The sequence below is a fragment of the Rattus norvegicus genome, chromosome 3 (assembly GCF_021556685.1).
Source record: "Rattus norvegicus strain SHRSP/BbbUtx chromosome 3, alternate assembly SHRSP_T2T, whole genome shotgun sequence".
NCBI classification, from domain to species: domain Eukaryota; kingdom Metazoa; phylum Chordata; class Mammalia; order Rodentia; family Muridae; genus Rattus; species Rattus norvegicus.
This window is the reverse complement of record NC_141536.1, coordinates 31,670,171-31,693,480: the sequence shown is the minus strand read 5'-3', so window position 1 is coordinate 31,693,480 and position 23,310 is coordinate 31,670,171. Positions and strand designations below refer to the sequence as shown.

Below are 23,310 nucleotides of genomic sequence, written 5' to 3'. Positions count from 1 at the left end.
TCCTCTTCCCTGGGGCATCAAATATCTGCAGGAATAGGAACATCCTTTCATACTGAGGCCAGAAAAGGCAGTCCTCTGCTACAGATGTACCTGGAGCCTCAGAGCAGCCCAGGTATTCTTTTTGGTTGAATGCTCATTCTGTGGGAGTTCTGGGTTAGTTTAGAAAGTCTTTCTATGGGGTTTCCATCCCCTTCAGCTCCTTCAATCCTTCCCTTAATCTTCCATTAGTGTCCCCAACTTCAGTCTGATGGTTGACTGTAAATATCTGCATCTGTCTCAGTTAGCTTCTGGTAGGGCCTCTCAGAGGACAGCCATGCCAGCCTCCTGTTTGTAAGCATATCATAGCATCAGTAATAATGTCAGACTTTGGTGTTCCCTCCACCCCATGAGATGGATCCCAAGTTGGGCTGGTCGCTGGACAGCCTTTCCTTCAGTCTCTGCTCCATTGTTGTCCCTGATATTCTTTTAGATAGGAACAATTCTGGGTTGGAGAGTTTGATGGTGGGTTGGTAACCCTATTCTTCCACTTGGGGCGCTATCTATCTACTGGAGGGTGTCTCTTCAGGTTCTTTCTCCCCATTGCTAGGCTTTTTGGCTAGGGTCATCCCAATTGAGTCCACAGCTGCATATATTTGGCTATTTTTCATGCCGAGGATCCTTACATCCTGTATGAATGTACACTTTGTGTAGGCTGGAATGAAATGTCTCTATTTCACATGGCTCTTTTCTATTTTAAACTTCTTTTCTATCTGAAACACCAGTCCAGACTCTGTTTTTCCCAGTGAGTGCTATCTTTCCCCTCTTCTTCTCTCTGGATTCTTACCAGATAACCATTTTTATTAAACTTCAACAGTTTTCAGTCTACAAATGTGCTTTTCACATTGAGGCCTTAGAATCTGGGTAGTAGTTGGTGTTTAGTAAGTATTAAATATATATATATATATATATATATATATATATATATATATATATATTGGAATTTCTTAAGAATGGAGCTGTAATAGGGTATCTTAGTACAGTAAGCTAGCCTCTAATTCATAGCAGTCTCCTGCCACACCATTCTGCATGCTGGACTGTAGACTTGAAGAAATATAACTGGAAAAATGAATTATCATTCCCTCTTTAACTAAAGAGGTGAGATCCTTCTTGACCACCTTCGAAGAAGAATAAGTGGCTGGTAGTGTTAACACATAGATGGACCTTCTATAACACAGAAACACACACACACACACAGAGTGAGAGATTTGCGGGGGGGGGCAGTGGAATTGGAAGGGAAGGAGGGGAGAGAGGAAAACATGATAGAATGGTAGAAAGAATATGAGTCAGGCAATAAGGAAGAGTGCTGCGAAACCTGGGATTTGGATATGGCATGCCGGTTATACACATGAGCTCATTACAGCAGTGCTTCTCTACCGAAGGCTTCCACGGATTATAGAGTTAAAAGGGTGCTGAGGAGCCAGTAGCATTCATAGCTGCTAGGACAGGTAGCATTCTTTTTCCATCCTGAGGGAGGGGATGGTCATTACCAGGCCAGCCATGGCCATGTGGATGTTCCTATGCACAAGTGCATATGGGCAGTACTGATTGGACTCTGTTTTTTAAAGACATGAAGATGAAAGGGATATGGGTGACCTATGAGGGAGTACAAGAGTTGGAGAGGGGGCCAGATATGACAAAGATACATTGTGAATATCTATAGAATCATTTATAATACTTGTATGAAACTTTAAAAAAGAAAAAATACAAATTCTAAGATTGTATTTTTATTGCTTTATGTACAGAGATATGTAAAATAGAGTTCTTTTTTTAAAATTACACCTCAACATTGATTTCCCAAGGATAAAAAAAAAACGAACATTTTTATGTTGGCTTAAATTTTTACTATTCACTTATGCCTAAATGTTTGGGAATGTATATACATCAAGTACAGTCATAAATACATTCATGTTAGCATATGCATACATATGTATGTGGATATACATAAGCATAAAAATAGATAAATAGCTATTTATACTATTTTAAATGCTATTAAAAATTATATATAATTACAAATATCTATAGTTTTATCGTGGATATGTTAAATTTAAGGTTTACTTAATTATTTCATTACTTTTAGTAATAACAACTTCCATAAATTTATAATTTCTAAATGCAAGATCTTGATTGCTACCTTGCAGAAGCATGTGTTATTGAAAAAGAACCTTGTGCATTAGAGACTATCAGGACAGACGGTCACCTGCTCTTCATTCTGGTGGCCAAAATAGTCATTCAGCTTAATGTAGGAATTAATGCTCAGCAAAGTAGTAAAAGCAGAAAACTGAGGGTTGATTTGTTAATTTAAGGGTTTTACAAACATCAAAACAATGAACCGAATGAGATTTTCATTTTAATTTCAAATTTAGGGTCCAATAAAACATGAACAAGGAGATCAAGTTTCAACTTCGAGTATGCTTTGAGGTGTACTCCTTTATCTTCTTCCCTCACTTCAAGTCTTCCTCTGCAGTAGACGGTTAGGTACCAAAGAATGTGATTAAATACTTTATTTCATGGCTTATGACAGTTTCATAAATAAACAGTTCTTTTGTTTTCGTATGTTTAATTAAATTAGATCAGTGCAACCTGTCAACCCATTTAACATTTTAATTTTAAGATAAGAAAGCAGTTTTCAATCCTCACAAGCAGCTGTGCAGACAAGGAAGTGGGCTGAGATTGACTGAAGGAAGACAGATTTACTGGCAGGTCCATGAGAGTCTGGGACGCTTGGAAGAGGTCTCTTACATGCTGATCAGAGAAGAGGCAGTCCAATTAGCAACATGGTGACTTCATTCCAATGGGTTGCTTTCATACATCATCAATGGCTTTAATACGTATGCACGCATGCATTCTTAATCGTAATGGATGATGGGATTCATTCCTTAACATGTTGTCCTTGGAAACACTTTAACCTTGTAGTATTTTTCTTTTATGTACTATACCTAAGGAAAGAACAGTGACACATTAGTAAATGGTCTTGCCTGTCCTTTAGAGCTGTCTTGTATTGTCATAGTTGCTATGCTTGCCTCTATCTTGGCCTTGAGGCACATTTTAAAATGGATGTGAAAGGTGTATGAATGAGAAGCCTAATGGAGGAACTATATTGTGAGCTTAGAATGGTTGGGTTCACCCTTATGTGCAATTTTTCCATAAATAAGAAAAGTAAAAGAAAACCTATGTCTGATTGAGTGGTAATTGGCATTTTGCAGGATAAAGCAGGACCAAGAAAAAGTATGCTTCTTAGCAACTGTGTGGCTTAAACTTCTTCTGTTTAGACATTTGTGGCATGGTCACTGTGTATCATTGTGTATCTTTATGTGAAGACAGAGTGGGTTGATCCAAGTTGATTCTGAGGCCTCTTTTTGGCCTCAGGTACATATCTATATATCTGTATATCATCTATATATATCTGTATATCTAATCCAATCTATCTATCTATCTATCTATCTATCTATCTATCTATCTATCTATCTATCTATCCATCCATCTATGAACCACACTGTTTTATTCCAAATTTTGGAAATGCCAATCTGTGTGCTGATATCAACATGTTCTGAGCAATTAATTACTTCTTTGTATATTCAGGTTATATTTATGGTGAGAGGAAGTCTCTTGGTCAACCACATTATTCACTCTATAGTTAGACCAGTGACCAGTCAGTGTTGTAAGTGTTAAATCTGTGAAATAGTCATCGATGAAGCAAAGCTGATAGTTCCTGTGATGGTTGACTTATGGATTAAGTTGACCCAGATACAAGGTGCTCAGATTTTTTAAAATGAGTAGTATTGTGCATATGTATGTGATAGTGTTTTGATGACAAAAACTTTGAGACAGCAGATTGGATAAATTATAACTTCCCTAATAGGTGTGGTCTTCATCCAATAAGTTGATGATCATAGTATGTCAAAAAATAGGACATTCATGATGTAGAGAGAAGTTCTTGGTCTTAGAGCCTTGATCTGCTGCTTCAGATTCTTCCTGTCTTTAGACATGAATTGAAAGTAAGTTGGCTCTTATGTCTTGAATCTGCTAGCTTTCAGGCTGTAAATTTATGAGCAGCACCCCAGATTCTTCAACCCAAAGATAGTAGGTCCTAGAAATTTTCAGACTTTATAATTAAATAACTCATTGTTATAATTCATCTAGATTTTCATATAATTAGTAAACCTGTAATTAAAACAGTTACTAAATCTGTAATATATAACTTGCTATAATAGATCTCTGTATATATAACATAATATTATCTATATCTATATCTATATCTATATCATCTATATGTATATGTATATGTATATCTATATCTATATGTATATGTATATCTATATCTATATATTGTTGCTTCTGACTGTCAACCATTCTATTAGAAGAGGCTGGATTTCAAAAGTTCCACCAGAGAACTACTAAAGGTGATAAACAACTTCAGCAAAGCGTCTGGGTATAAAATTAACTCAAATAAATCAGTAGCCTTCCTCTATACAAAAGAGAAACAAGCTGAGAAAGAAATTAGGGAAATGACACCCTTCATAATAGACCCAAATAATATAAAGTACCTCGGTGTTACTTTAACCAAGCAAGTAAAAGATCTGTACAATAAGAACTTCAAGACACTGAAGAAGGAAATTGAAGAAGACCTCAGAAGATGGAAAGATCTCCCATGCTCATGGATTGGCAGGATTAATATAGTACAAATGGCCATTTTACCAAAAGTGATCTACAGATTCAATGCAATCCTCATCAAAATACCAATCCAATTCTTCAAAGAGTTAGACAGAACAATTTGCAAATTCATCTGGAATAACAAAAAACCCAGGATAGCTAAAACTATCCTCAGCAATAAAAGGACTTCAGGGGGAATCACTATCCCTGAACTCAAGCAGTATTACAGAGCAATAGTGATAAAAACTGCATGGTTTTGGTACAGAGACAGACAGATAGACCAATGGAACGGAACTGAAGACCCAGAAATGAACCCACACACCTATGGGCACTTGATTTTTGACAAAGGAGCCAAAACCATCCAATGGAAAAAAGATAGCATTTTCAGCAAATGGTGCTGGTTCAACTGGAGGTCAATATGTAGAAGAATGCAAATCGATCCATGCTTATCACCCTGTACAAAGCTTAAGTCTAAGTGCATCAAGGACTTCCACATCAAACCAGATACACTCAAAATAATAGAAGAAAAACTAGGGCAGCATCTCGAACACATGGGCACTGGAAAAAATTTCCTGAAAAAAATATCAATGGCTTATGCTCTAAGATCAAGAATCGACAAATGGGATCTCATAAAACTGCAAAGCTTCTGTAAGGCAAAGGACACTGTGGTTAGGACAAAACGACAACCAACAGATTGGGGAAAGATCTTTACCAATCCTACAACAGATAGAGGCCTTATATCCAAAATATACAAAGAACTCAAGAAGTTAGACCGTAGGGAGACAAATAACCCTATTAAAAAATGGGGTTCAGAGCTAAACAAAGAATTCACAGCTGAGGAATGCCAAATGGCTGAGAAACACCTAAAGAAATGTTCAACATCTTTAGTCATAAGGGAAATGCAAATCAAAACAACCCTGAGATTTCACCTCACACCAGTGAGAATGGCTAAGATCAAAAACTCAGGTGACAGCAAATGCTGGCGAGGATGTGGAGAAAGAGGAACACTCCTCCATTGTTGGTGGGATTGCAGACTGGTAAAACCATTCTGGAAATCAGTCTGGAGGTTCCTCAGAAAACTGGACATTGAACTACCTGAGGACCCAGCTATTCCTCTCTTGGGCATATACCCAAAAGATGCCCCAACATATAAAAAAGACACATGCTCCACTATGTTCACAGCAGCCTTATTTATAATAGCCAGACTGGAAAGAACCCAGATACCCTTCAACAGAGGAATGGATACAGAAAATGTGGTACATCTACACAATGGAATATTACTCAGCTATCAAAAACAATGCCTTTATGAAATTTATAGGCAAATGGTTGGAACTGGAAAATATCATCCTGAGTGAGGTAACCCAATCACAGAAAAACACACATGGTATGCACTCATTGATAAGTGGCTATTAGCCCAAATGCTTGAATTACCCTAGATGCACAGAACACATGAAACTCAAGAGGGATGACCAAAATGTGAATGCTTCACTCCTTCTTTAAAAGGGGAACAAGAATACCCTTGGCAGGGAATAGAGAGGCAAAGATTAAAACAGAGACAGAAGGAACACCCATTCAGAGCCTGCTAGACATGTGGCCCATACATATACAGCCACCCAATTAGACAATATGGATGAAGCAAAGAAGTGCAGGTCGACAGGAACCGGATGTAGATCTCTCCTGAGACACACAGCCAGAATACAGCAAATACAGAGGTGAATGCCAGCAGCAAACTACTGAACTGAGAACGGGACCCCATTGAAGGAATCAGAGAAAGAACTGGAAGAGCTTGAAGGGGCTTGAGACCCCATATGAACAACAATGCCAACCAACCAGAGCTTCCAGGGACTAAGCCACTACGTAAAGACTATACATGGACTGACCCTGGACTCTGACCTCATAGGTAGCAGTGAATATCCTAATAAGATCATCAGTGGAAGGGGAAACCCTTGATCCTGCTAGGACTGAATCCCAGTGAACGTGATTGTTGGGGGGAGGGTGGCAATGGAGGGAGGATGGGGAGGGGAACACCCATAAAGAAGGGGAGGGGGAGGGGTTAGTGGGATGTTGGCCCGGAAACCGGGAAAGGAATAACACTCGAAATGTAAATAAGAAATACTCAAGTTAAAAAAAAGAGAAGAGGATGGATTTCTAGATACTTGATTAGAGATAGGTCTTTAGGGGTAAGGAAAGAAAGCTTCCAATGGGTCACAATCTTCTCACTTGGTACTACTACCAAGAGGGAGGACACTTAATCTAGGACTGTCTAATATGTATGCATGGGACCTTTCACATTCTGTGAGGACATCTACAGAGACTCTTACATTCCAAATAGTGCATTTAAATACTCAAAGTGTAAGTTCAGATTCACACCTTTTCTATTTTCACCGGAGTTAAATTAGTATAGTGGAAAAAGTTCGTACACAGTAAGGGATTGCTTTTTGAATGGGTAGAAGTAAGCATTCACACATTGGGATCCCCTAGAATTTATAGCAGGAGGTGAAGCATTGAGGATGTACTGGAAAAGAACAAATAGAAGATCTGGTATACATCCCCATGACGCAAAGCCCAATACCACAGCATTTCAGTCCAAAAAGAGTCAATGTCAATGATTGTGCCCCTGGCATTTAGCTATTTAGGCCTTTGAATCCTCTGGAGAATAGCTATCTCTGCCAGCCTGTCTCTCAGATCAGAAGTGAATGAGCAGAAATGTGGTCAAGCAGAGTTGAAAAGAATAAAGCTTAAGGATGAATGTGGGCACAGTCAAAAATGCACATGGACTTGCTTCCCACTACTTCCAAAAGATCGGTTGTTTGGAAATAATAGACTTATACACACACGCCTGCCCGCATGCGCACATACACCCACACACGGTTGAAACATTATCTGTTAGAAGAGACTAATATCATAACTGTGAATCAATAGTAGTTGTTGAAATAAATTAGGGTATGTCTGCTAATAGGAATGAACACAATGTGTGCTTTCAAGCAACTAGGTACAACGACTATGTGTGTTGACATGAAAACACAACATGTGACACGTAAAAAGAAGGCCCAAAAGATAGTCATAAAACTCTACATATAGGATAATGTCTTTTTAGTTTGTAAAGCTCCTGTGTAAGTAAATGCATACTCACAAAAGCACATAGGCTGTTTCAAACCATATACTGAGCCCTGAATAGTTATTATTTTGGAGGATAAGAGGTGGGGCTTGTTTGAAGAGGTAAAGAGAACATTTAATTTTCATTCTTCAATTCATTGTGACATTATAGTATTATATTGTGACAGTATAGTATTAGTGTGACATTATACATATACCTGTCTGCTTGCAGGCTTTTCACACAGTGCAACACAAGTCACAAGTGCTAACTTTTAAGGTTGCCTATAAAAACCATAAACAATGAAAATTATTTACTATTTCTACAACAGGAGATTCTAATCATTCCTCTTATGTCTTAAATTGAAAACTATTTAGCTATTAAGAACAAGGACATCATGAGTTTTACAGGTAAACTGATAGAACTAGAAAATATCATTCTTACTGAGGTAACTCAGACCCAAAAGGATATGCATGGTAGGTACTCACTAATAAGTGGTTATTAGCCAAAAGTGTAGAATACACATGATGCCATCTACAGAATTCAAGAAGGTTAATAAGCTGAAAGGGCCCAAATCAGTATGCTTCAATCTCACTTGGGAGGGAGAAGAAACTAATCATCAGGGGCAGAGGTAGGGACAGACCTGGATGGGAGAGGGGAGTGTCAGGGAAAAGGGGGAACAGGATCAGGTATTGAGAGGGTGACAGATGTGAAGCCCCGAGGGCCAGCAGAATGGATGGAAACATGCAATATTTGGAGACGGAAGGTGGAGGAACCCTCTAGAGTATACCAGAGAGCTTGGAGATAAGAGACTCTCAGGACTCAGAGGGAGGGGTACCTTAGACAAAACTTCCCAACAGTGGAGAGAGGAAACTTGTAGTCTTCACCTCCAGTAGAAAGACAGGGCATCAAGTAGAGGGGTGTGGTTGCCATCCCATAGTCAAAAACTCTGATCCAGAATTGTTCCTGTCTAAAAGAACTGCAGGGACAAAAGTGGAGAAGAGACGGAGTTAAAGGATGCCCAGTGACTGGCATAAATTGAGGTCCATCTCATGGGGAAGCTCCAAGGCCTGCCCCTATTACTGATGCTATGGTGTGCTTATAGACAGGAGCCTAGCATGGCTGTGTCAGAGTTGCCCAACAAACAACTGACTGAGACAGAGGAAGATAATTATACTCATCCAATGGACTGAAGTCAGGGACTCCTGTGGTTGACGTAAGGAAAGGTTGGAAGAAGTTGAGGAGGGGAGCCTTCCCGTAGGAAGATCAGTCTTCCTAGATCCCCAGAGAGATTTCTCAGACACTGAGCCACCAAACAGGCAGCATACTGCTGCTGATATGAGGACCTCAACACATATACAGCAGAGGACTGCCTGGTTTGGCCTCAGTGAGATAAGATGCACCTAACCCTCAAGAGACTTGAGGCATCAGGGAGTGGGGAGGCCTGCTAAAGTGGGAGTGGGGGCATTCTTTTTGAGCTGGGGGAAAAGGAATGAGGTGAGGAACTGTTGGAGGGCAGATCTGGAGAGGGATAATGACTGGACTGTAAAAAAATGATTAAAGATAATTTAAAAACTTTATACTTTGTAAGACAGTATATAGAATAAAATGTTTCACTGTGGCATTTCATACATATATGACATTTTACTTCCTCTTATTCAACTGTCTTCTTCTACACCATACTTTACTTCCTGCCTCTCTTTCAGGACCTCTACTTCCCCTAAAGTATTCCTTATTCCACATCTTTCTTTATTACTTCACCCTCCCTGCCCTGAGATCAATTTTTCCCTTTATTTCTTTTCATGGTCCTTTTTCTATTTTCTACCTACACTCACATATTTCAATCTAACAAAGTGGATGTACATGAGGAAATATGGAGTTTTTGTTGACTCTGCTTTATGTATTTAATATAATGATCTTTAACTGCATCTATTTTCCTTCAAATGTCATGATTTCACTATTTTATGACTGAATAAAATTTTACTGTATACCATGTTATCTTTACTCATTCATCTGATGGAGGACATAAATGATGATTCCATCTCTTACCTAATGTGAATAAAGCAGCATTAAGCATGAGTACAGAATTATCCTGGGCTGCTGACTTAGAAACCTTCAGGTGTTTACATAGGAATGGGTACAACTGAATCATATGGTACACTTATTTTTAATTTGCTATAAAACCTTCAGACTGATTTAATCGCTCTACATATGCATGTTTCTATCAGTAGCATACAAGAGTTACTTTCCCCGTATCTCCATTAGCATTTGTTATCATTTGCTCTCTTTTTCATAGTCATTCTAATTGGGGTAAGACAGAAACTCAAAGCAGTTTTCACACTTTCCTGATTGTAAGTGGGAGGTTCTGATATAAATGTCCTGTTTCCCAATTGGTTCTTCACTTGTCAGTAAAGACGGCTGGGGGTGAGAGGGGCAGTTGCTAGGTGGGGATGGACTTCCAGTTCTGAGGAAGTAAAGGGAGAAGCAAGGAAGGAGAGAGGGTCTTTCTGTCATGTTTTGGAGGAAGAAGAATGCAGCAACTATGTTAGGTCTCAAGGAGAGCTGGGACATGTGGCATCTGCTATAGGCTAGTGGCCAAGAATGTTTGTCGGAGCTAAGTAGGACTAGTTCTCTCTCTCTCTCTCTCTCTCTCTCTCTCTCTCTCTCTCTCTCTCTCTCCTTTCTTTCTTTTGAAAATCATTTAGTTCATTATATTTTATTTGAAATGTTTATTTATTTATTTATTTTTTGGTTCTTTTTTTTTCGGAGCTGGGGACCGAACCCAGGGCCTTGTGCTTCCTAGGCAAGCGCTCTACCACTGAGCTAAATCCCCAGCCCCGAAATGTTTATGTTTAACTTACAGAACCTTCTCTCTCTTTCTCTCTCTCCCCCTCCCTCCCTCCTTCTCTTTTTCTTTCCTTCTTTCTTTCTCTCCCTTTCTTTCTTTGTTCCTTTCTTTCTTTTCCTTTCTTTTCCCTCCTTCCTTCCTTCCTTCCTCTCTCTTTTTTTCTTTTGAAAATCATTTAGTTCATTAGATTTTATTTGAAATATTTATTTATGTTTAACTTACAGAGAGTTTTACGTATGCTATATATTAATACTGTCTGATCTATTGTTAGCAAAGATATTCCCTCATTTCTCAGGATGCAAATACATTCTAGTTATCGTTTCCTTGGCTGTACAGAAAAAATAATTTTATTTCATATAATCCCACTTTTCAATTCTTGGCACTCTTTTTTTATCTATTCAATTTGTTTTTTTTTAAAACTCTTGCCTATGCCTGTATGTTGATTCATTTTACTTATTTTCCACTAGAGGTTTCAAAATGTAAGTTTTGGTCTATCTTGAATTGATTCTTGTGCAAGTGAGAGAGACCCAGTTATATTGCAACAATTTGTTGACATAACGGTCTCTTTTCCAACGCCTTTGATACCTTTGTTAAAAATTAGATAGCTGTAGCTCTGTAGGCTTATTTCTGGGTTCTCATTCCATGTCATTAAATTCCATGACTTGTGTTACATTTATTGATTTTGTATATTGGACAGAACTCACATTTTGGAAATGAAACCAAGCTGACCATGGTATATGATTTTCTTAATGTGTTCTTTAATATAATTTATACATACTTTATTTCGAGTTTTTATATCTATATTTATCATGAACATTACTCGATAGTTTGCTGAGGTTGTATTTTTATTTAGTTTTGGTGTCTGAGTCCTTCTGGCTAAGTGGAGGGAATATAGTAGTTTTCCCTCCCTTCTTACCTGGTGGAACAATAGAGGAATGTTAGTGGTCACCTAAAGATTTAATGGAATTCAGCAATGGATATATCTGGTCTTAGCATTACATTCTGGAAGGTCTTTTTTAACTTCAAAGAATCAATATTTTTGAGTGATTTTTATTAAGTTTTAAAATTATCCATTTTACTAAGTTTTGCCATGATTTTTACTAGTTTTTGTCACCTATTTTTGAGTTTGCCTTATTCCTAGTTTTCTAAGACTTTGAGTTGCATTGTTAGCTTTTTTTGATATTTCATTTAAAACTATTTTTACCTTTCTTTTGTGTTTGAGGGGGGCAGTGTATACTAAAAGTCACATGTATGGAAGTTGGTTTCCTCCTCCTATTATGTGGTTTTTGGCTCTAACTCAGGTTATTAAGCTCGGTAGAAAGCACACTCATTCACTGAGCCATCTTCCCAGTCCCTGATATCTATATTTGTAAGTACTTACAGTTGTAAATTTTTCTCTGAGAGCCAATTTAACTGCATCCCAAAGGTTCAAGTAAATTGTAATTTTATTTTCATTTGCTTCTAGGAAGTGGAAAGTTTCCTTCCTGGGTTTCCAATGAATCAGTGGTCTTCCAAAGGAATAATTCTCAATCTTCGTGTTTTTGTGTAGTTTCTCATGCTATTCATTTTATGATTTATACCAGTATAATCTGGTAAAATGCAAGAAATAGTTATGAACTCCACAGGGAGACCAACAGAGTCAGCTAACCCTGACCATTGAGCTCTTAGAGACTGAGCCACTAACCAAAGAGTATACACCAGCTGGACTGAGGCCACCAACATACTTGTAGCAGATGTGGGTCCCACAACAACTGGAGGGGATTGTCCCTAATCTGTTGGGTCTGTTCCCTAACAGGGCTGACTTGTCTGGCCTCAGTGGGAGAGCATGATCCTAGTCCTGTAGAGGGGTACTAGGGAGGCAGGGCATCCTCTCAGAGGAGAAGGAGAGGTAAAACAGGAGGAGGTACTCTTTACAGGGGAGACCTTGAAAGGGAGTAGAGATCGCGATGTAAAATTAGATTAATTAATTAATAAAAGAAATAATCTTGACTTTTGCTTTCTTAGGACTTGCTTTATAAGTTTGGATATGTTATATTTTAGATGATGTTCAAGAGCTGCTGAGAAGTATGTGCTTTCTGTTTATATTTAATGAAATATATTTTAGGTATCTGTTACATCCATTTTTTCCTACAGTATAGTTTAACTCTGAAGTTTCTTAACCTTTAAAATGAATCATCTGTTTAAAAATAAAATTTGGACATTGAAATTACTGATTTTGTATCTTGAACTGTCAGACTTTTGCCATCCAGTATTGTTTATTTCATCGAATTGCTCAGTGTGGTTTCTTTCTGTGTGATGACCTTCCCTTCAAACATTTCTGTCATCACTACCTTTGCGAGTGGTTAAAACTCATTTTCTCTCTCTTCCTGAAGTTAAGTCAACTTTTTTCTTATTCTGAGTCTTCTTTTTCACTGGCTCATGAGGAGGCAGGCTCTAGTCTTCCATTTATCCAAGTCAGATAAAATACTACTTTTAAAATCAGAATAAACTGTAAAGTGGGGTGACTCACATGTATATTCTCAACACTTGGGAGGCAGAGTCATGTGGGTGGTTTTCTAAGATCAAGGCCAATCTGGTCTACAAAGTGAGTTCTGTCATAACCAGAGCTACACAGAGACGCCCTGTTTCGAAAGCAAGCAAACAAACAAAAACAAAAGAAAGAAAAGTCAAGCAAGGAAACAAACAAACAAAAACAGAGCAACAACAGCCACAAAAGAATAAAATGTAGTAAAGAAATATCTCTTGTATTTATATACTTATTCCTGTAATTATGTCTTTTGCCCCTAGCACATAGATTAGGGTTCAGTAGATACAGGCAGCGTCTACAGTTTTTCAACTTAAGATCTCAGGTGATGAAGATGCTTATGGTCTGAATATTTCACTGAGAGGATATCTGTTCTAAAGCATTCAGGGTGCATATTTCTTAAATCAACTAGAACCTGTGTAACATTTGTAGTTCTTTTTGTTTTGTACTAGGAATTCAATGTGGAAAAAAAAAACTCTGTCCATGAGAAGCACAAAGTTGGAAAACAAGTAAAATGATTATATTCTACTGTAAATGTGTGGTGTGTGGACCTTTCATACAGGCAGTTTAGAAGATACAGTAGGACATGAAGGGTATATAACTTTGTAACTGTATGATACCTGATAGTAAAATGCCCTAGACACCTGGATATGGACATGCCTAGCTAAATGAGACAAAGTAGTGAAATATGTAGAAGTATTGTATTTAACTGATTTAAAAACAATTTTGATGGGACCCGGGCAATCAAATGCTAGACCTTCTGCATGTTGGAGAAATACTGAGTTATACCTTAAGCCAGAAGTATTACTTTTCAAAACTTTGGTTTTCTTTCTTTCTCCTCCCCCATCTCCCTTCCCCTTCCTTCTATCCTTCAAACACACACACACACACACACACACACACACACACACACACACACACACACACACACATATATTGATTGAAATGAAGGAATGAAGATGTGGACAACTCCTCTTGTAACATTTTATAGTTCTGTGATTTTCTGACTTTTCTCACGAAACAATCCCCAGTTTGCTGATTTCACCTACTCAGGATACACTGTGCTTATGTAGGCAAGACAAAGCACATGTCACATTAATCACATTGTGCCACACCTGCATGCCTAACCAGGAGGCAGTTCCTATTGGAATACTGTGCTTTCTCCTATGTTCAGCACCTCCTTATCCTCTTCCTACCAGCCTAGTGTTCCAGCTGGAAGTTCCTGAATGGGTCACGACATTTATAGGACATGCAAACTTCATTATTCTTGCCCAGAAGCATCCAAACTCACAGAAGTGAGCCACTTCTATGCTGTGCTTACATACCTAACTCACACACCAACAGCCTTTATCTAGTCAGGCAGACTAGCTCTACTTCATGTTTAAAATTTTATTTATTTATTCACTTTATATCCTGATCACAGTCCCAGCTCTCCCAGTCCCCCATTCACAGGCCCCCAATATCCACTTCTTGAACTCTGAGAATGGGGAGTCCTTCCCTGGGTAGCAACCCACCCTGGTATATCATCAACTCATTCACTGTAGAACTAGACACATCCTCTCCCACTGAGCCAGACAAGGCAGCCGAGTTAAGGGAACAGGATCCACAGGTAGCCTAGAGTCAGGATAAGCACCCACTCCATTTGTTGGGGGACAAGACCAAGTTGTACATCTGCTACATGTGCAGGGGCCTAGAACCAGCCCATGTGTGCTCTTTGGTTGGTGGTTTACTCCATTTCTTGGAACAAAGAAAAAGAAGCAACAAAAACAAATATTGTCTGAAAGTTGCCACAAAGAATTCTGATTCTTTGTAAACTAAAACAAAACAAAACAAAACAAAAGAAAGAAACAAACAAAAAAAGTTTTAGAAAAGAAACTGAATTTTTTCTATATTCTATTTTTTCCCTAAAGATGTATTTTCCTGTACAGACCATATCCAGAGGTTAGGTCGGGGATGGGGTCACCCACCTTTCTCAAATATTTAACCCAGAATTGTTCCTGTCTAGAGGACAAAGAGTGGAGCAGAGACTGAAGGAAAGGCCATTCAGAGACTGCCCCACCTGGGGATCCATTTCATAGGCAGCCACAAAACCCAGTCACTATTGTGGATGCCAATAGATGCTTGCTGACAGGAGTCAGATATGGATGTCTCCTAAGAGGCTCTGCCAGAGCCTGACAAATGCAAAGGAGGATGCTTGCAACCAACCATTGAACTTAGCAGGGGGACCCTAATGGAGGAGTTAGAGAAAGGACTGAAGGAGCAGAATGAGCTCACAACCCCATACAAAGAAGAACCAACCCAACTTCCATTGAGTTTGGACTGAACTACAAACCAAAGAGTACAGATGGAGGGACCCATGGCTCCAGCCACATATGTAGCAGAGGATGGCATTGTCTACCATCTATAGGAGTAGAAGCCCTTGGTGCTGTGAAGGCTGGATTCCCCAGTGTAGGTAATGCCAGTGTGGTGAGGTGGGAGTGGTTGGGTGGAAGGGAGAGCATCCTCATAGAAGCAGGGGGAGAGGGGCTGGTAGGGGAGAACCAGGAAAGGAAATAACATTTGAAATGTAAATACATAAAATATCCAATAAAAATAAAGAAAAAAATAAAGAAAACCAAAAACAAAACAACAACAATAAAAGAAGACTTAAGGCATAGGGAGACAGTGGCAGTGGATCATAGCTATTTTGATTTTATTTCTTACATAGTCTTACTTTTTTTTGAATAAAAAGATACTCTAAAAAAGATATGTTTTCCTCTTAGAAGTTGCTAACTAGTATCTTGTAAAAGTTTTAGTATCAAGTAATAGATTGCTCCCTTCAGAAAAGGTATAAAAATATATGCAATTTGGAGTTCTAAATATCCACAGAAACCACATAGTTGAATCTCACATTAGAAATGAAAGAGATGCCAGGTGTGGTAATATACACCTTTGATCCCAGCACTCGGGATCTCTGAGTTTAAGGTCTGCCAGTCTGGTCTACAGAGTGTATACCATCCAGGACAGTCATAACAATACGGAGAAACTCTGTCTGAAAAAGAAAAAGGAAATAAAAAGAAAAAAAGAAAGAGAAAGAGAGACAGAGAGGGAGGAGAGAGCAAGAGAGTGAGAGAGCAAGAGAGAGAGAGGAAGAGAGAGAGAGAGAGAGAGAGAGAGAGAGAGAGAGAGAGAGAGAGAATTGTATAACACATCCAAGGAAAGCAAATGAAATGAAAGCAAAACTTATAAAACTAGTATTTAGTGGTTTTTTTTGTTTGGTTGGTTTTTGTTGGTTTTTGTTGGGGGTAGTATTCTTGTTATTTCTTTGGCTGTGGCTAGCTCATGTTATTATTACTTTAAATTTAGCTGATCAGTGTAACTATATTAATAGCGTAAAACAGTCTACTAAAGGTTTTCAGAAAAATAATTTGGGGGCTTTTCTATGTCTTGAAAAATATACCACATAGCTAAAAATTTATTATAGCTATGAGTTGGACTAAGCTACTGGTATACAGTTTTCTGTTGAATGAAACCTTTTAAATATCTTCATGTGATTTATTATGTCCTTTTAATTCGGTCTTCTCTTTATTGAGCAATTATTTATTTGTCTTCCTTGTTAATATTCTCTACAGTGGAAAACTATTTTCCTTGGAAATTCTCTTCTTTTGTATTCACACTTCTTCATCTCTAGGCATAACTATGTGTTTACACTTCTTAGAGCCTTGACATTTTAAAGTAATTTAACTGAAATAGTTGAGAATGGGAATTAAATAAGTATGCCCAAGAACGTGTAGAATGCATTTCATTGTCTGCTTCCAAGTTACTCTTGACCTTAATAGCAAGTTCCAAGATATATTTTTAAATCTCATAAAGCCAGAATTGGAATAGATAAGACATGGTGTTCCTGGACACCTAGCCTCTCTCTTGCCACATGTTTTTCTTCAAAGGATATTTAGCAACGAAAAGCTGCAGTTAATTTTTCAAAGAATCCCTACATTTCTAGCCTATTCTTTAGCCATGAATTCTTTGGGATTACAAAGAAACCACATAGTACACGGAGAAAGAACCTTGCATCTTAGAAGTTTGCAAAGTTTCATTCCACCCACAGTCCCTGTAAGCTTAAGAGAATTTCTCAGAAGCCCCTTGACTGGCCATATGGTCTAGACTTAGACAAGCATTGATTCTTTCAATGATTTCTTTTACACTTAGTAATAATCGCTGCCCTTGAGATGGAAGACAGTATCTCCCAGTGCTCTGAATATTTTATATATTCATATATGTTGTTTTTAATTTTTGATGTACTATTATTGAAAAGCAAAGGCAAGTCCTCCTCTTGCCCTGCTGTCCTTAGAGACCCAGCCCAACCCTTATAGACTTTCCATCTCTGCATTTCTCAGTAGACTCCATATACCGCTGTGTGTGCATCAAAGCACATGGATCTCTCCTTGCTACCCTGGATGGAATTGAACTCACCTGTCTAAGGAGACCATTCAGATAATGTAAATGTTGGTGGCAGGACAATGTTGACAGATAACTGGAGATCCCACATTGTTTTAGAAGAGAATATGGAAGATAAGAAACTTAATGTGAAAATTTTCAATTTTAAGGTGGAATTGCTATATGATACTTCTAAAACAAACAAACAAACAACCCCCCTGACAAAAACAAAAACAAAAAACAAAAAACCACAGGCCAAATCATGTCAACTGCATTTAACACATAGTCTTCTGGTGCAGAGCCTTTCACTTAATAGGTTCTGTCTGGTAGATGAGATGTGATGATGATCACTTGAATAATTTTAATTAAAGAAACCCCATCCCTCTTAAAGCAACTTCTCCATTCTTATCACCGCGTCTTTTTCTTCTGTCTTGCTTCATTCTTCCTTTTAAAAAGTAAACATACAGAACTTTTTTTTCTAATGTTAGTCAGCATACATTACTTGCCAAGAGACTAGTAAATATATACATGTGTTTATATGATGACATGTACTTGAAATTTCATAAAATGTTGATTATAGTTAGCAGCAAATAATATATTTATGGATAGTTTGATCTGTATAATTATTTGGGCAAATCTCATCTTTTATTTAGAAATCAAATATTTGGTATCTTAAGCACTTAGGATACAATTGTAAATGTGAGTTAAGTGTTACATTTAAACACATTTTAATTGTATGTATTTATATGGTTCAATGTCCTACTACTGTTCATGTATGCTGTATGCACTGAGGAAATTATACCGTCTTTTTTCTACTTTCATATACTTTGGGTAGAAAGAGCATCTGCCTACAGTCACATCACCCTGAGGTAGTACAATGGAAGCAGCAAAATGGAAAGGAGCTGGCGAGGAGGACTTCTGAGAATGCTGCATATGGATTTTCCAAAGGAAGGTAGGCTTGCAGTCCAGCAGAGGCCTTCATGTGTCAGCTTGCTTGCCCAATTAAAGCACTTTGAAGTGACAATGACTTTTGTCATATCATACTAATTGAAACTCTTACAGTAAAGCCAGGATTTCCTATGGCAGGTCTTGGGAAGCATTTGAATTTGCAACCCATGGGTTGAGTAGTAATAGAAAATAAAGACTAGGGTTGGGGATTTAGCTCAGTGGTAGAGCGCTTGCGCAAGGCCTTGGGTTCGGTCCCCAGCTCCGGAAAAAAAAAAAAAGAAAAAAGAAAAAAGAAAAAAAGAAAATAAAGACTAGGAAAATGGAAGGAGTTTCAGCAAAGAGCCCTGGCCTGACTGACACATCTATGGAACACAGATACTCCGACTAGACATCTGTCTGAACCCAACTTTTATGCTAAGCACAATGAATTGTGAAGTAACTTTTGTTTGTCAATACTGGTCAAGTATTTACACTTATTTAGGTTGATAGATATTCTTGGTTTCTTTGAAAGTTACAGAATCTCCAGGCAATGGGTTGTCTCAATTTACTCTGGAGTTACATTCCAATCAATCCAATGTAAGTTGAACATATTTAAGTAGAAGATGTACCTAATATACTTCTTTTGGAATAGCATAGTTTAGCAAATGCTGTCTTAGTAGCTTATTCTGTGAGTAGGGAACGTTTCCTCTATTATTGACTGTCTTACTTAGGGTTTCTATTGCTGCAATGAAACACCATGACCAAAAGAAAAGCTATGGAGGAAGGAGTTTATTTGGCTCACACTTCCATATTACTGTTCATCAGTGAAGGAAGTCAGGGCAGGAACTGAAGCAGAGCAGGAACCTAGAGGCAGGAGCTGATGCAGAGGACACAGAGGGGCACTGGTTGCTAGCTTGCACAATCTTATGGAGGAAGGTTTTAAATTGGGGTTCCCTCCTTTCAGATGACTCTAGTGTGTGTCACACTGACATAAAATTAGCCTGTATACCAGCATTCTGAGAGAGGAAGAAGCAATCTTCTCAGAGGGACGAGCCTTCTGATAGTTTATCCAATCCAAACAGTCATCCCTAAACACATATACATAGAGAATGAATAATAAATACACTCAGGAATATAAACATAAAGTAAGAGGCCATGAAGTTAAAAAAGGAAAAGGAGAGACAAAGGAAGAATTGGTGGGAGAAAAGGAGGAGGGAAATAATGCCAATATAGTCCTCAAATATGCTATAGGGACATGTTATTTAGAATGTGAATGGATATACATGTGAACGGATTCCCCATTATCATAAAGTAAAGTAACAACAATAATAATTCACACACACACACACACACACACACTCACATCAATCTATCAATCTATCATGGGTTGTGGACCCTGTACAGATGTTTACAAAAGAAATAAATATATACTTCTACCTCCTTGATAGATATATGTAGGACTCCTTGGTAATAACCACCTTTCAAAGATGGACAAGTCATTATTTGTTTTCTTTCTTTCTATGAGCCTTTTTCCTTTCTGTTTAATGTTCCTATTTCTTCAATTATATAACTGAATTCAATGGTTTTACATGTTGGTGAATACAAAGCCAGAACAGCCATAGACAAGGAATGACTTGGAGAATGGCTTTTTCATACAGCAAGCATGTAAGGAGAGGGCCAGAATTGTTTCCAAAGTAATGCTCTCCTGAAACACAGGAAGCCTAGGAATTTTATTGAGGGAGCACACACATGTTCATATAGGCAATTCCTTTAAGGGTAGACACATTTCTGAGCACGCACATTTATGCTGTACATCTTTGAGCATGTTAGTTTAAATTTATAGTTCAGAAAGGATTTGAGACATGTCATTCTTTATGTTTGGGGTTCTAGAATACTGTCTAAAGGATAGGAATACCTTCGAGGTTACTCCCCTTGCATGTTGAATACAGTAGGCAGAAAGAACCCCAACCTGTTCACCTTGAAACATAAAGAAAGTATATCGTGGCACTTTCAAGGTGGATGAATGCAAGACCTTACCCCTAAAGGGGTTCCTCTTAACAAAAAGCAACCCTCTGCTTATTCCAGATCTATTTGAGGACCTTCTAATTGGCCCAGTCTTGCTGGCTGAGTACAGACTTTCTCACTTTAAGATGTGGTCTATGCATAGACATTTATGTGTTCATTTATAATCTCCAAGTGAAAGCGTATAGAGGATAATGACACAAATAGCCAAAACAGAAGTTACAATACTTGAATAAATTAAAATTTTATTTTAATCCTAGCCAGCCTTTTCAGAATCCTCTTCCTACACAGCACTGCAAACTTTTAATAATGTTGCTAGAAATTTATTTTAGAAGTTGTTAGTCTAGTACATAGACTTCAGCTCAAAGTGGAATCAGGTTAGAAGTGTTTCTGACCCAGTGTAGCAGGAAGCTTCCCTTCACGAAGCCTATTTGATGATCTGTTCCCAAGCTTGAACCCTGGAGTTGCCTGTCAGGGTGCATAAATCAAAGGGAGTCCCTTTCGCCTGGCTGATGAAGGCTCATTCCTGGAGGGTTCAGCTCTAAATGACATGATATTGCATAATGTATGAGCGAGTAGATGAAGGAGGAATTCAATGCTATAATCGCTACCTGCTCTGTCATAGCTCAAACTGCCAGATGTCCAGAACTTTGTGTATCTCTCTACTAAAGCAAAGCTCCTGCTCCTGGATGGTCAAACAATGATCAACAAGCAAATAATGATCAAACTAATGTATAAATAACATCACGGTGTACTTCCTTTCTTCCCAGGCTTTTGGATGAAACCATGTTAAAGTATCCACCCACCCACAAGGAAATCAGACAATTTAAAGTACTCAGTAAAGTATCTTACTGCTTTCTTTTTGCACAAAAGGAAGAGGTAGCCCATGTATGAAGTGACCTTTGGGTGACTAGTCCAGATCAAAAGGGACATTTAAAAAATACCTTTTACAAAGCCTTCCAACAGAAGTGGCTAAATATTACAGAGATTCTGTGTCTCAAGAAAAAGACTTTGATTACTGGAAAGATCTAGTGCCACGAGCTTTCTGTGATTGTCTGAGTTAATTAAGGAGCTGTGCTTTAGTGGATTATCTGATTCAGCCATTGACAGTATGCCAAAAATAAGTAGAATGTCTTTTCTGTAATCCTGTCTTATAGCTAGGTTAAAAAAATACAAGAGAGAGAGAGAGAAAGAGAGAGAGAGAGAGAGAGAGAGAGAGAGAGAGAGAGAGAGAACACATTAGGGAAAGATGTAGAGAGACAGAGAACTGACTCATATTCTCGGTGAATATTGCCGTACATAAAAGTCAGGTGTCCCATCAAACAGTCCTCATTTTTATATTTCAAAGTATATATCCCAGCTAGGCATGGTGATCTTTGCTCATATCCTAGCACTCTGAGGGTAGGAGGGTCAAAAGGCTAAAGCCCGTTCAGTCTGCGAGCAGAGATTTAGGCTCATTTCCCACCTTCCCTCTTGCACAGAGAAAAGCACATCTTGATAGAGCCTGGCTTAGCTCATATGAGGCTCAACCAAGTGACGGTTGTCGGTTTATCTGTTTTCTCACCTGCTATTCAGTAGCCATTTTAGTCCAAAGTGCAGCTCTAAGTTGTTTAAGCTCTGGAGTCTCTGAGGATAGTCTTTTCTAGTTTTCCCTGGGAGCATCCGAGGCCGATAAGCTTCCGCTCACTCTGCACACTGGCTTTTCAGTGGAGGAGAAAGTCAGAAGTAGGAAGAGAGCATTTCCACAGCACTGCCTGAGAGAGACCACATTGCTGACTGAATCACCTGTGTGCCTGAGCCAGTAGGCAAGCCAGTTTCCGGCCACCATATGTGTTTGAGGCCTGACTGTGTCCTCCTGGACTTTCCTCTAGGTGCTAATTGCTTTAGTGAGAAAAACTGTGCAAAGCAATTAAGCAGTTCCCTTTTCTCCCAGTCCCTGCTCTCAGAAGCAAGGGGCTGGGAGAGGGCTCCTGCTCTCCCAGTAGGTTGCAAATTGCTCAGAATGAATAAATACATTTGTTCACTTTTCAAACTGTGACCAGCCACCTGGTTCTCTTGTGTTGCTCTCTGAGCAGAGAAGGCAGATGACGGCCTCTCGTTGCTGAACTCCAGCCCATAAAAATGCTTCACCGCACTCTGAGCTATTTTTGCAAGGACATCTGTTGCCAAAAAAGAATTTTAATTAAGCAAAAACACATCTCTGTTTTGTCCATGGCAAGGAGGCTTGTGAAAGCTTTCTTGTCTCAGATGCATGCTAAATCTGGAAAAATGGAAGCCTTAAGGTATTTTGTAAGGGACATTTTGCTGCTCAATTTGAGGGGCACGACAGAGTTTTTTTTCCCATGGGAAGAAAATTATTGGAAGTGCTTGTTTGTGCTTTTGAAAATAAGGCCCAGACTGCATTAATAATTAACTGTACATAATATAATCTGACATGTTACCCCATGGTTTGATAAAGTTGAGAGCTATTTCTACAAGGCGACTTGCCAGTTATTTTTGTGCGCCTCCAATCTTCTTCCCAGGTGATATTCATCATTTTAACCTCAAGCTTCCAGAACACCACATTAACACATAAATTAGAGGCCCTGGCACTGTTAGCTGTTATAGCTACTATGGATAAAATTGCCCGATCATAAAGAAAAAAAAAAGTAAAGTGATGAAATTAGAGAGTGGCTGTAGACATTAATACTGCATAAATTAAATTGTATGGGGGTCTTTCTGCACTTTTCAAAAATGCAAGTATATTGAATACCTTTTCACTCATCAAATGCTGGTACACTGGCAGAGATA

General features: G+C 38.5%; 1 protein-coding gene and 1 long non-coding RNA gene across 3 annotated transcripts in view; one reads left to right on the top strand and one right to left on the bottom strand.

Moving 5' to 3' along the window:
• The window catches only part of LOC147995459 (uncharacterized), a 272,034-nt gene that overhangs the window by 241,208 nt on the left and 7,516 nt on the right, over window positions 1–23,310 (top strand). For both annotated transcript variants that reach the window (XM_087655111.1, XM_087655112.1), the window contains exon 2: window positions 18,407–18,523. In XM_087655111.1, coding sequence (XP_087511237.1) covers window positions 18,407–18,523 — 117 coding nt within the window. The remainder of the gene's footprint in view (window positions 1–18,406; window positions 18,524–23,310) is intronic.
• Window positions 1,748–22,279, bottom strand: LOC134486359 (uncharacterized). The gene is made up of 2 exons (XR_015684332.1): window positions 22,085–22,279; window positions 1,748–2,975 (listed from the first exon to the last, which is right to left on the bottom strand). It is a non-coding gene; the product is annotated as an uncharacterized LOC134486359 (long non-coding RNA).